This window comes from Amblyomma maculatum, chromosome 8 (assembly GCF_055883805.1).
Source record: "Amblyomma maculatum isolate TAMU_Amacu chromosome 8, ASM5588380v1, whole genome shotgun sequence".
Classification (NCBI taxonomy): domain Eukaryota; kingdom Metazoa; phylum Arthropoda; class Arachnida; order Ixodida; family Ixodidae; genus Amblyomma; species Amblyomma maculatum.
The window spans coordinates 45,242,112-45,256,845 of NC_139351.1; the positions used below are offsets into that span (position 1 = coordinate 45,242,112).

Genomic DNA, 14,734 nt, shown 5'->3' on the forward strand with positions numbered 1-14,734 from the left:
CTACAGAACTAAATAAAAGTACAACAAAATTGCGGAAAAATTAGACGTTTACGACCGCACTAGAGAATTTTTTGTCGTATTTTTAGCATGGTTCTGCAGTTTGTTACGACTGGGTAACGCAATTCAACGCTGTTTAACCAGAGCTAAACCACAGCCAGTTCTTTATGACAACCCAAAGTGCGTGTTATGCCTCAGCTATTTCTCCACACGCTTAAGGTATGATATATTCGGTAGAAAAATTATCTTCGTCATTATTTTGTTTCGTTTCAAACTTTTGGCCCATCGCTCGTAAATGTCTCATGTGTGGAAAGTGAACTAGCCTCTCTTCAAACCCTGATTTAATCATTTTAACCCTGCTGTCAATAGAGCAGGTATGAAAATTTGTAAACCCCAAAGAGGAAAGAAGAGTGCACAGCACATTGATGCGCCCTTGTCACCGCTAGTAAGTGGTATCAAGTGCTTCGGTGCTCTTAGAAATAAAAATGAACCTGCTTTGTCTTTTACGTGGCCGCGGTAAAACATGGTAGGGCGCCCGAAGAAAAAGGCAAATGACAATTTTCATCGCACTATAACTGTACTGTAGCTGCACAGGTCCGAAAGGTAGCCGAGAAAAAGGTTTCTAGAGCAGGAACGTCACTAACCCTGGAGGAATCCCAGATTAACTGCGGAGACAGCTATTCGGAATTACTAAACCTATATAAGGGGCTAAGATTCCAGTACCCCCCCCCCCCCCCCCCCCACATAAACATTTATCTAAAGAGGAAGCCACAGGATGGCGAAGACTGCAAACAGGCTCCTTCCCAAATTTATACATATTTAATAAGATGTTCCCAACACAGTATAGCGTCAACTGTCCATGGTGCGGAGCAAAACCAACACTATATCATGTCACATGGGAGTGCGGAAGGAATCATGCATTTCACAAACACAAAACACCAAGTGCGGAGCAATGGGAGAGCCGGCTCACCAACTGCGAGCTAGAGGCCCAAAGGGCACTATAGCACACGCAAGCGAGGTGGCCCGACTCAGTGGAGCCCTGGACAAGGAGCCCACCCACGGCCAAGGAGAACACAGACTTCAAGACGAAGACTCCGTCCTCTACCGCTACTACTTCTGAAAGAACCAATAAAGTTTTCATTCATTCATTCTAGTGCACAAATCCCCATGCCATGGCTTTGAAGACTTCGACGCAGTTGTCTGAAATACTGGAAAATCTCCAGCGCTGGATCCGGGACGCATACACAAATTCTGTATATGAGGCGCGTCGATCCCGTCAGCTTGCGTGCTGATATAATAGTCATGCGTACATCACTTGTGGTGGCCACGGTTGTCATGGCGATGGTGTTGAGTGGCTCATAATGGCTCCCCCCGCCGGCCTCCGTTGCTGGTCCGCGGCGCCTGCGCTGCTTGTCCAACGTGGTGTGACCGTCGTCGGACCAGGAGTCCTCCTCCTGCCAGCTACGTTGTCTGCCGTCCCAGACGGCCGCCACCTGGCCGGGGTCGTCACCCTGCCAGCTGTCTTCCTCGGCAGTGGCGGCATCGAACGACGCCCGCTTGCGGCCCGCCGATCGCGACCCTTGACCACCAGCGCTGCTCATTCGGCGTTGTTGTTGTTGCTGCTGCTGTGAGAGGTCCGCCTCTTCTCCCAAGATAGCGTCTACGTTGTTCTCGTACTCTGCACAGAGGAGGTGAAAAGCCGAGAGGAAGCTGTGGTAAACATTGACGGCGCCACAATAGCATTCTACATGCACACGGTGCCACTATAATGGAGGACGAGGTCTACAAAACGACGTACGCAATTTGTAATAATCAGGCGAGCGATAACATGTTAATTAGCAGGCAGATAACGTAAAAAGCATTCCTTTGGAAAAGCAAACCTTGTAATATGATAGAACCTTAGCGCAGTTATTATGAAGGCGAACGTATATACGGGAAACTATCAGAGCCCCACGTACGAGTAACTCCACCGCTACATCTGAGGTAACGCATTTCAACATGCAGCCTATGAATGTTAATTGACTATCACCTCAGCACTTCTGGCTTGTAATTCACATTTGTGGATTTGTGAAAATAAGGCATCTTCCCTCTGTCGAATTCTTGCGCAGTCCGCTTCCATGTAAAGTGATGTAGTTACTAACGATTACAGCGACAATAAACAATGACTTCACGTCCCATAATGTGCATATCATTTCTTACTCCTAAAACTCTTTAGTGATAATATTAGTTTAATGTTTCACTCTCTCCAGGCTTCTCCCATAAAACACACACAAGTTTGGCTGCCGCCAGGAGTATCCTTAAAAGCTACCGTCCAGTCCCTGGTAGGACGATAGAACTGGTATGGGTTCCGGCTCACTCGGGCAATCCCGGGAACGAGAAGGCTCACGAATATGCCCGAGGTTTCGTCGGCCGGGCGGTGAGCACCTCGTTTCCCGCGGGCGCGAGGGAGGGCCTGCTCTCGTTCCATGATATAACTCGCCATTTTAGCCTGGAAAGGCGCATCTTCCCTCCACCGCACAATTCATTAAGCAAGGCCCAGGAGATAATCTGGCGCCAGCTACAAACCCGCTCCTTTCCCTGCCCCAAAGTTTATTCACATATATTCAAAGAGCAGGTTGACCCTGAATGCAAAGAGTGTGGCGTCGACGCTACTTTAGACCACATTACATGGGGGTGCGCGGCCTATCCGCCACCCGCCGATTTGCTGCCAGCTCCATCTCTGGAGGAGTGGGAGGCCGTGCTGCGCTGCTCGGACCCGGCCATCCAGGCTCGGGTCACTGAGTGGGCCAAAGAGATCGCCGACAGGACGCAACTGGCGGCCATCTGGCGCGGCCAGCTATCAAACTAAACCACTTAGAGCCGATGAAATAAATGTTTCCCCATCCATCCATTGCATGACCCCAATGGAACAGGGTTTCCTGAACATGGTTTGGACACCCTTAAATTGAATTGATATTTCTTCAAGCATTCCAATATGCTTTTTTTATATTTTTGTAAAAAAAAAAAGGTTTTGATATAAAGGACCCCGAGCCGGTTTAAAATTCAGACATGTTTATTATGCTACCTTTTCTGAAATAAATCATATTATTTTCTGCTTGTATTAAGTATTCTCAACCATTCACGGCATGCAGCGTCGAAGCAGTTGCCGAAGCTGACAGAAAACACGTTAACTGTACACTTAAATACAATGTGATTGATGAAGGTGAAGAGCTACCTTTGGCAAATGCCCTACGTCTAGCTCTTCCTCAATGAGTACTGCCTGAGCTCACCTCCATCTGCCCCGGAGCCCTGGTTCGTGCGAGACAACCTCATCTGGCTTCCCGCAGCGTCCAGAGAGTTGGTATGCATTCTTCTTCGCACCAGCGTAGGCTGTCTAGCGTAGCCGCTGCCGCTTGCCGTCCGCTGCTTGACGTCACTGGCGGCCACTGTCGGCGACTCGCCCTTGTGCCGGTTCTCCGGTTCGGGTTCACCTTGTTCGAGGGCTGCAGAGCAGTAAAAGGACATCTTTGTTAGACATCTGGTCGTTTGCAAGTTCGTGGGCCTCCAGCAAACACTAGAGGGCTCGCTCAAGATCCGGTTTGTACACACTGAGTCTGTATTTCGGAATACTGATTGTTGGCGAAATCCCTAAAACAGAAGAAATAAATTTCCCAATAGAAAACGTTAATGGAAGCCACGAAGATCGCTGGACTGCTGAACGGGATGAAGTGGGATCTAATACCGTCCGCTGCGGCCCCTTGTCGATGGAATGGGAAAACAATTGGAGCACGTGTGCTGTGCGATGTCCGTGCATGTCAATGAACTCTAACTGGTCGAAATTCCCAGCACCCTCTATAACGGCGTCTCTGGTAGCCTGAGTTGTTTAGAATCTCATAAACTAAACTAGAAGCCACAAAGAAAAGCAAATGGGGGAAAACTACAGTTGAGATTGGGCGCATGTCAGAGAAAAAGAGATCCTGGATTAAGGTCTTAGCTTGAGCTTAGAGGTTATACGTGCTCGAATGATTATGTTAGTCCCTGTGACTATGGGTCAGATTGGGAATGCGTCGGAGAATATTAATCTGAATCAAAGCCGAAGTGAGCATCAGCGCTTAGGACCCACGTAATTGTGCATCGAGTTGAAGTAATATATCAGCAAGCAGGAGAAACCTGGCACCTGTGAAGGAGGAACATGTTCCCAGGATCGTTGTTACTCTGCTTTAGAATATTTTAAAACTTTGTGAAATAGTGCCCAGGTATGCTTAAGAAAGTCAGTTTCAGTGTTCCTGATTGCATGCCAAGAGCCTGAGTAATGACCATCAAGCGTAGTTTAGTTTTTCACTCCAGCCCGAACGTGAACACGAGTACCACTATCTACAACTTTGTTTTGAGTGGAAGGGCCAAACTGAAGAAGGTACTAAAAGCTCATGATTAGCTAAAATAGCCCTTTCTTAGCATTATATCTAGAACCGAGCTTTGATGCCGCGTGTGAACGTTAGTGCGCCAAAGACTTCTTTCTCAGAGAGGTTAGTCCAATCTATTCGTTCTTTATCGCTGTAAAACCGAATGACAAGATGATGTGTGAAAACGTTTTTTGAATAATTTCGGATCTTTTTATTTATTGTTGAAAACCGGGTGTAGCTGATAGAAGTCTCTTTCATATGACATAAAGAAAAAGGCGAAATATATATTGTTTAGGAAGCAAAGTGTTTTATTGGTACAACATATGTAATTCGCATAAAGTCGGCAAACAAACAATATATTCAATTATATCCAAATTCATTTTATGAATCACATTTGCAGCTACGCCAATTCCAATATACAAGAACATTCATGCTGAATCTTTCTTCCAGCAAAAAAAAACAAAAAAAAACGAAGAAAAAATAAACTGCTTTGGCCTACTCGGCAATGCTATGGCAAGTTGAGGCATAGCATCCTGCATAGAACTCCGTTGGCTATATTTCTGAAAAATGTAGGAACAGTATTTTTCTGAACATGTCCTGTATCTTCGGGAGGCAGGGAAAGCAGTTATTCTCTTCAGGATTGGAGGGACCAAACATCAAATGCAGGTAGCTGTCGACATGCCGGTCTCAGCATAGAAATCACCTCAACAAATCCGTCTTTTTGCACCTACAAAATTCCGGTGTCAATACTGTGAAATTGCGAGAACACTGTTGTTGCTGTCTTCTCGTGACATAGTGAATGGTTTGTTTGTAGGGTTTAACATCCCAAAGCCACTAATGTTATGAGAGGCGCCTTTGAAGAGGGCGCCGAAAATTTTGATCACCTGTCGTTTTAAACGTGCGCTGACACCGCACGGTACCCGGGCGCGTTGCTTTTCGCCTCCATCGAAAAGCGGCCGCCGCGGCTGCTATTATATCTCGAATCCTTGGACACCGCAGCTGAGCGCCTTGACTACTGAGCCAGCATGGCTATGCGTAACATAGTGAATACTGCTGCTTTTCGAGAAGCGAGCCGGATCGTTTAGATTGGGGCACTTTGCACCATCGTTCAAACTGAACAATTTGAATAAGGTGTTTAAAGGAATGTTTAAAATAAGGCACAAAACAAGGCAACTGGTATTTCAAGATGTAGCAGATAGAGCGTATCAGTGCAACGAACGCTGACCCTGAGAGCACCCACAAGTGCATTTGGGAAGATGCTCCCTTGTTATGTTTCCGAGCGCGCATAGCATTTGGTTCGCGTAAAATGCACTGCCTGCGTTAATTTCTCGTTATATTTTCTACAATGATGATGATTCCGTGTACTTTAAGTGCAAGAATGAACAGTTAATTACATATACGCACATCGGCGATATTTCCCTGAGGGACTCCTTATCGCCTTAAAAGGATGCACAGCCGCAAGCAGGCTCATGTTGTGGCGAAGCAACCTCGACAGGACAAGACGAGGGAGCTGGAAAGGACTTTCAAGCAGTCGCTTCAAGGGTGCGCATATTGACACGTTCTCAATTTCTTTGCGGCGCTCCACAAATAAATTGCCACAAAATATCCAAACCCCCTACTAGCTGACCAGGAATTACAACAAGAGACGCAAACAAAACTGCCTCTCAGTCGACTGCGAGACAGAACAGACCCACTTTTAACAGCGAAACCAATAACGAAATAATATACCAGCGAGTCCTTCAAAAAACTCTGTTGCTAAAGAACTTCAGCTGTTGCTTTATTATTGAAGCAGCAATAACAGGAAAATATCGAGGAATAATGATGAGAACAGAGAAAGCCAGCACGACCTCGCCTAACTGGCAGTAGAACATTAGGTGAAATCCAATTTATGCTAGCATATATAATTCCAATGTACTACTGGGAAATTTTAGACGTTCGCACGCTGCAAATTTACAGATTTTATTCGTTAGATACCATATAATAAAAGATGTCACAACATGTGCTAGTTACAGTTTCTTGCGATTATGTTCTTTCGCACTTCCGTTGTCAACACGTTATGTGCTGATCAAAGCGACGAGAAGGCTACATAACGTAGCAGAATTCGCATGTATTGGCACCAGCTTTTATAGATCAAGGTATCTGTACATGAAAGGCGGCCGTAGTCGCCGCTTTCTAGAGCTTAAAAATAGGCGTGACTGGCTATCCTCACAGAATTTCCCTTAATCTAGCGGATGGGCTCACCTAATCATCTTGAACACCACCATAGCGTTACGCTACGCCGCAGCCAGAGGGGCTGAATGTTCTATGAACTACACCGTACTTGTTTACGACAAATAGTAGAAATTCTGAAAGGTTCCTTTAATCGAAACTTGATGTCGCATTTTTTTCACTATTCTTGAAGGCTCATAGACATTTGCGAAGGACAAAATAGATTTCAAACATGGGGAAAATGCTCTAGCACACTCATGAAATGCAAATAAATGAACGTTTTTACGAGTAACATGCATCAGTACCGAAATTAGCATTGAAGAAAGTCAGACTACTTGTGTTGTTACTCTAGCCGCTATGTGTTGAACATTAAGGTCTGTTTTCAGCTGTTCTGAGTGATTATAGCTTTCCGGACGTGGCACAAACGCCATTCGAAACACGCTAGGAGAAACACATTAGGCGTCATTTCAGCTTTACGAAGGTCAAAAATATCCATTTCAGACGTTGCCAAAGACATTCAATATGACCGCTTCTTTTGCTCTTAACAGCCGGACTACTCCAGATAAAAAGGCTTCAGGCTTCTTTAGTTCTGCGCATCGGCGCTCAACAAATGCAGCAATACACTACGTGTTCATCCATCAGATATCTTTCGCAGAAAACATTACAGCATAGATTAGTTTTATAAGATAAAAACCTAAATTTTCAGCACAGTATACCCTACCAAGAGATTAGGTCAATAAAAGAAACCAAAGACTATTTCCACACAAGTGTTTCCTACTATCAGGATTAACCAGAGTGTAGGCAATGAATAGAGTAATGTAGTCGAATAAGGGCACACTGTTATGAAAGGATGTATTTATCACGAGAACACCTTTTTCAGTAAAGAGAAAACAAAAGAAAAAATATGTACAGGCTGTTTTCTGCTTAGAACAAAATCTGAAGTGCGTGAGCGCCATGCTTTGTGAAGCACTGCCGAAGATGGCCAGAAAAATACCCCAAACCTCCACAGGCTGCTCTTTCCGCGCATGCGCCTGAGGCAACTCATTCTCACAGGCGTAAATGTCGGCAATGAGCCACGACAGAAAAGTGCCCCAGATTCATTATAAGTGTGCAATAGCATTTTCAGGGTCGTCTACTTCTAACCTATACGCGGGCACTGTCTTCAAGGCGTTATTTAGTCCAACGCGGCAGTATATGGAACTAAAGTTACGCAAAGAGCCTTATGCCAGAGATGCTTTGCACAGCCTGCCAGTTAGCTTCACTCGCGCCGCCAGATATAACGCAATGGGTACTATGAAGGCAGCGATCGTGTTTTAGCTAGCAGTGGACAAACCTGTACATGTCTCTAAATGAGAAGTCCAAGTGACGAATATCTAATTGAATATCATAAGTTTCACTTCAGCATTAATTATAAGAACGTCTTATACTACTTATATTTCAATAAATAATTTATTTCCAAATTTACCGTGACAGACTGAATTTAATAAAACATTATTTTTTTTATTTCATTCACGCTTGACCACAAAAGTTCTGCTTATATTCTCAGAACGGCCCCGCAAATGCAGTGTTACACCCCTGCCGACGCTTCTCTTAATAAGAAAGTCAGTGGAAAGTGTCTTACGCAGAGATGAACGGGTTCATATGCGAAAACCACGTACAAAAAATGGCAAAGAAACCCCAAGAATGTCATTGCTGCATTATAATTCAAGCACTTCTTACTCTGCAAAAAAAAAAAAAAAAAAAGGAAACATGTAATGTCAGTATTTCGGCAACTAGCATGGACGTTTTGACCCTGGAAAAAGTTTTCCTGACCGACGTTGGAATGTCATTTAGTGTAAGCCTCACTGTCAGCCCCTATGAAAAATGTTCCGCAGATTTGAATACTACGAACCTTCGTCAATCCCATTACATTAAGGAGTGCCCAGAACGCGAGGTCACCCTTGAAATGGCTGCAAAACGTACCTCGAAATAGTGACGTCGCAAAACATTGCACAAAGATGACACACACCAGAGTTAAGGCAAACGATAGCACGATTCTTCTCGCTTATTAGGTTTTCTAGGCGCGACACTATTTCGACGGGCACTTTCTGCAAGAAACTTGCGTAATTAAGTGCGAACTTCGCCCTGACATCAGACGTCGACGTTTTCGGTGAGCGTTATTAATCTGTTTTGAGCTCGAAGCGGCACGGATCTCAGTATGAAATATGGCAATGGCGGAGCTGCCTCGGACGGCGAGCTGTCTTCAAAAGCCCGTCATATATTATACCTAGCGCTCTCTCCCGTCCTCCTCTCCCCAAATCCACGATGCGTGCTCGAATCGATTACAGCTTGGCGGAAAAGAATTCTCCTCTTTACATACGTCTCCCCCATTTCCCCCTCTCTTCTCCGGCATATCGAAGAGTTTGAAAAATGTGGGGCTCCGCCTTCGGACAGTTTCATTAGGCAACGTCTTCTGCTAATTAGCCGACATGTCTCGTGCGCGATGATGGAGCAGGAATGGGGAGAGAGAACTTCGGGAGAAGAACAAGCACTCGTCGCGTCGCCTGCGACAAAGTGTACGGGCAGTGTGTAGCACGAAGCGTGTTCTCGTAGATCCCCTTAGGAGAGATTTCTTTCCGCCTTGGTCGTTGTTCTCTGCGTTTGCTTTCCGGGGTTAGTACAAAACGGAATGGGAAACGTTTCCTCCATTCTGCCAGATGCTCATGTGTGGGCAGCAAAGAGCGAGGGCTTCAGGGTTGAGGGGGAAGGCCGCTGCACGTGGGGAGGGGAGGGGAAGGTGAGTGGTGAGGACGACAAAAACGACAGCACCGCGTGAAATTGGATAGGACTGCGCGCGCTCTCTGATGGCAAAGCTCGTTATGCGACGTCTGCTCCTGTCTACTAGCAGAACAAATTTTGCGCTTTTATCCGCCTCCACGATATATCGCTTTCGTATTTGAATCTCTTCCGTTTGTCCGCTCTAGCTTTTTCTCGCGCGTAGGCTGCTTTTGTTGTCAGGAACAGGAAACAAAAATAGAAAATTGCACAACGCTAGAATGAAGAGCAAGACAGAGAAGGAGAATAAAAATTCAAGAAGGACCTTCATTTCGACTGCTTCCTCTCTCAAGTACACGAGCACGTTCCACTCGAAGGAATCGATTGAAGACGGCATACTACTACGGGGAGCGGTTTCCCGCATTTTCGGCGGAGATGGGGAAACGATGATATAAAAGAAAAAGGTAACGTGACGTCGAGCGATTAAAAACTAAAATGAGAAAGCGTAAGCCTAAGCAACGACCAGACCCGTCCTAACAGGACAAAAAGTGAGCTCTCGAACTTTTCTGGAGAAATGGGAGAAGACGGGGGGGTCCTATGGGAAAAAAAGCGCCGACGTGAGGCCCGGCTTCCGTATACTCCTGCGTCGAGGGAAAATTCCTTCCTTCGTCGCACGCTTCTCTGCGGACTGAAACACGTTTACCCGAGAAAGGGAATTAGAAACCACCGCTTGTTCCTTTGTTTTCCGTGGACAGCGGATTCTGCGCGGTTTCGGTGCAGACGACACCTTATTACGGAGCTAATTTGCTCTATTTCCGGTCGACGTAGAGCCGAGGCAAGGTTTAGGCTTAACGTGTGGCAAGCCTCTACGCGTTCGCCTTCACGCCAGTCAACTGCAGGTATGGCAATTTGCTTTCTGGCGTCCTCGCGTGGACCTCAGACAGTGAATATATAAAAATGATCGAGCCTGGAGTAACACACAGAAAAGAAACAATGATCTGAGGACATTAATTTGTCCTGTTTTATTTCTGTATGCTGCAAAGAGTAGTCGATCCTCGGTACGGACAGCCTATGAGTGGTGTTATCTTATTATGATTACTTATGTTTATTTTACGAGATAGCGCATTGCGCTCATTCCATCGAGAAGCCGTCGCCATACGCCATCAGTGATGAAAGTGTGTAGGGAAAACCCGGTGGCGTCGACCTGCTGCGACAAACGGAACTGAGAACAACTGACCTGTCATTACCGCGACAGATGGTGCCTCCATGTTTTAACCTTGAAAGCGATTTGCTGATGAAAACTACGTCCACTTAAGGTCCTCACTGTCGAAGCGCCCAGGAGGGTCACAGGTTGCTATCGCGTTATACCTTCAGGATGAAGTTAAGTACTCCTCTAAGTTCTCTTTAGTATTAAATGTAACGGTGATATCAGCGTTTGATATTTATTTGGTGTCTAAAGTAATTTGCAGTGCAAAGTACGAAGTCTATGCCTGATTGTGGTTGGTATTCAGTGATCGCTTGATCCTGAGTCTGCGGCCTATAAAATATGCCTTGTTCATTGTTCCCGTACCTATTATATGGCTGTGAGCAGTCATTCCGTTGCATAAGATCAGTGAAAAAATAATAAACGAAAAAAAAAAGGACGATTACACACTCATATATTCTGAAAGCATTCAGAGAGACCCTAATTTCCTAGTCTTTCCGCTGAGTAGGCAGCGACTCGCCACGGTTGAAATATGTGAAGCTGCACTTGTATGTGTTCTCAACGATTGGTTCCCCGTTCGTAAACAAGAATCGAACGTTAGGCAAACTGATTTACACAGTATACATTTGAAATTAGAATATAATTTTTTTGAGTGTATGTCTCAAATAGTGATACTGTTTGTAAATTTTAATGTGATTCACGTTCCATGTAGGTATAAACAAATGCTGGAGGTTAGTTTGTGGCATGATGATGTATATTGTTCAAAACGACCCATGAACTGAATGCCCCAATAGGGTCAATAAATATCATTTTATGTTAAAGACACGGGGAATACATACTTTGCACGATACTCCTAATTTCAATCTCGCATCAGGAGCTGATCTCTGAGCGCCCAACGATTTAACTGAAGCAAAGACACAGGGCGTGAAGCTAACCTTTACATCTCATTCTGCATTCCCGCCGCGTGCAGCTGCCATTCATTAAAAGAAATGTTCTTTTTCACCGCATGTTATATAACATATGAGAAAAGAACAAGAAAAGCAAGAAAACAACGTAAGACTTCGAAAATTTTACGCCTTACAATATAGCTTTGATGAAGCTGTCTGAGACAATGCCACGGCGGGGTGGTGCAGTGGTAAGACACCCGACTACTGTGCCGGAGTACCCGGGTTCCAACTCGACCTCGGCGGCTACGTTTCGATGGAGGTGAAACGAAGAGGTGTCCGTGTGCTTTGCGATGTCAGTGCAGGTTAAAGATCCACAGGTGGTTGAAATTTCTCCGTAGCCCTCCACTACGACTCCTCTTTTTCTCTTTCCACTTTCACTCCCACCTTCCCCCTTCCCTTACGGCGTCGTTGAGGTGTCCACAGAAAACAAGTGAGACAGTTACCGCGCCTTTCCCTTCCTATCAATCAATCATCATCAATCTGAGACAATCAAAGGAAATCAAATTTTACAGTGTCAGTATAATAAAACGTAGGAAGATAGTGAGAGACAGAAAAGCGTGGCGTGACATGGTCCATAGGGTCACGAAGAGGCGGACACGACTGAACGACTGAACTGAACTGAACTGAACTGAATAATAGAACGGGCTATTTATTATTCGATTTCATCACGACACACGTAGGTAACAGGAGCTTTTGAATGGTACATTTTAACGCTGTAGTAAACCAAAGTCTTTAATACACGCATAAAAAAACTACGATGAAAATCGTCTGCAGAGACAGAACTATATAACGACGCAAGAAATCAATGCGTTCTTGCTTTCAATTTATGCCCCAATCCTTCGCCTACACCGAGGCACGTCGAAAACACTTCAAGCCTAGCTGGAAAGATTGTTGGAAGCGCCGTAAATCGAACGCACGATTTGTTGAACGACGTTCCAAGCGACGAACGCTTACGTGGCGTCACTTTCGGAAGAAAAAAATGAAAATTCGGCGCTCAGTTGACGTGGTTTAATTAAACGTGCCCAGCGACCATCCCTTACCGAAGCCGCCCGTAAGAGCTCAAAGCACATCACTGGCGTTCCACAGCAGTCGCCTTTAATTTTCGACGGCGACGCTGGCTCTGCCTCTCGGGTAGCTGTGAAACTAGCTGGGGCGCGTTGCCTTCGTAGCAGCGCTATTTGTCGCTCTCTTCCCGACGCCTTCCTTCGTCTCTCCAAATGCGGGGCCGTCCGTCGCTTTCAATCAACGCTACCGCGCTCCACAGGGACGTGTTTCAGGCAGCTCTCAAGCGTGCGGCAGCCGGGAAAAAACTCCCCCTCTCTCTCTCTTTTCCAGCATAGCGGCTATGGCGCGTCTCTGACTACGCGACTACGGTGCGGGCTCGTTCGGAGCGTTTCGAGGGACGGAGAGGGCGTGTTGGAGTAAATTGGTTTGAAGCTCAGAGCCACGAGCTCGTGGTGCCACTGCGAACGAAATCCTTCGGTTCCCTAACGGCGCGAAAGTCGCTTTGGCTGCGAAATTCATTACCAGCTCTTCTCCCCTGGCTTTGTTTCAACCTCTCGAGACGTAAACGCTACTTAAGAGAGAGAGAGAGAGAGAGAGAGAGAGAGAGAGAGAGGGAGGGAGGGAGGGAGATATGTGTTCAGTGGTGGCGATAAGCCCTTCCCTCTCCCTCCCCTGTCTGTCGAAGGAGGAGATTCTCCTCTCCTGGCAATGTTTTCTCCGTGGTTGTGCTGTACACGCGAGTAATTCGTTTAGGAAACCACGCCACATCTGTTCCAGAACAATTCGGCCTCGACAGAAGACCGATGGGTGGCGAAGCAGTTGTGTGCGGCGTAGTAATCGATGGGTTTGCGCTACGCGCGGGTGTGAAGTCATTTTTCTTTTCCTTTTAAATAAAGTGCTAAGATCGGCGCAACATACACCTAAACATTCATATTTTACACAGTGCTGAAACATCTCGAACTTTCGCCGAATTGGAACAAAAAACAGATTTCATATTTTGTGCAGAGCAATAACTTTGTTCCAGACTAGAATACCTGGTTCTGAATAAATAACAAGTATTTGTACGTAAGAGCAAACGGAGCTAAAAAAGGCGGCTTATTTGAGCAAAGGGCCCTTTCATCTTGCTTTTAAAAGATCCACTTACTCAGAATATTTGTAAGGAAAGTTACTAAAAAAGCAAAAAGAAAACCAGGCCGGGTGCCACGGACAAGCCAATCTCACGCATCTCTATGACCTGGCTATTAAAATTTCAGCTCAGCACGCACAAGCCTTCCCTTTTCACACAAAGCTCTGGCAAGCAGAATATACGAAACCATATATGCCTACCATATTTCCATAGCCTTAGCGAACAAATTCGACCTTGTACTCCAAAAGTCATGCGCTGTAATACTCATCGTACGCTGTCCGCGATATCAAAATTGACTACGGAATGGTCGTTCTATATTCTGATTCGCACCTTCTCTCTGAAATCATCGTCTTCGCGAAAAGGAATGATACGTCATGAGCATATAGACTGAAGTAAAACTTGTTGCTGGACTAGTTGGTGCGTATCCGATCAAAAGAAGCTAGCGTAAAGCAGCACGGGCACGAGAGAGTAACACAGGGCTTCGCATTTCCTTGTGCCTTCTTCATCTTCTCTGTCCTGTTTTGCGCTGACTTGTTTTGAGCATATGGCACCTCTCTAGGGGGCGAAAAGTAAGTGGGTCTAAAAATAAAAGTGCCTTGAAAATTTTAAAACTACTGTGTAGTTGAGGTCGTCGACACAGGGGATGAAGTGGTGTCCAGATCCTCCGAATCTCCCCTTCCTCCCCTTCTCCTCTTCCTAGGGCTATTACAAGCGAAAATCTCGCTTCACACATGCTAATGGCTAGTCACAGCCTCATAGTCCTTGAACTGGGCGCCTGTCTTGCAACACAACTTACACCTTCCACAGTGTTTAGCGTTTTATTTTAGTAAATGCCACAAGGAATGTAGATTATGGCAACAGTGTCACGCCCACATTCTTTAGAGGCACATGTGGAATGATTTACACGAAGAATAACTTCCGAAGGCTCGCACTTCAACCTGCACAGTGTAATAAAGCTACCCAGTTCACTCTATAATGTGGGCCTAAGGGAAGCGGAAATCGCCTTGAACCTTGGAAACAGAGACTGGAAGTGTCTAGAATCGAGCATATTTTTATTCAGCACTTTCACGTTCCCATACCTATTATATGGAGAGACTGATGGGTCCCTCCG

The 14,734-nt window shown here is 45.6% G+C and overlaps 1 protein-coding gene across 1 annotated transcript in view; it reads right to left on the bottom strand.

Annotated features, from left to right (window-relative positions):
* The window catches only part of SP2353 (EGF like, fibronectin type III and laminin G domains protein pikachurin), a 127,702-nt gene that overhangs the window by 31,965 nt on the left and 81,003 nt on the right, over positions 1-14,734 (bottom strand). The window contains exons 3-4 of the mRNA XM_084575702.1: positions 3,267-3,479; positions 1,242-1,675 (exon numbers count right to left, since the gene is read on the bottom strand). Coding sequence (XP_084431828.1) covers positions 1,242-1,675; positions 3,267-3,479 — 647 coding nt within the window. The remainder of the gene's footprint in view (positions 1-1,241; positions 1,676-3,266; positions 3,480-14,734) is intronic.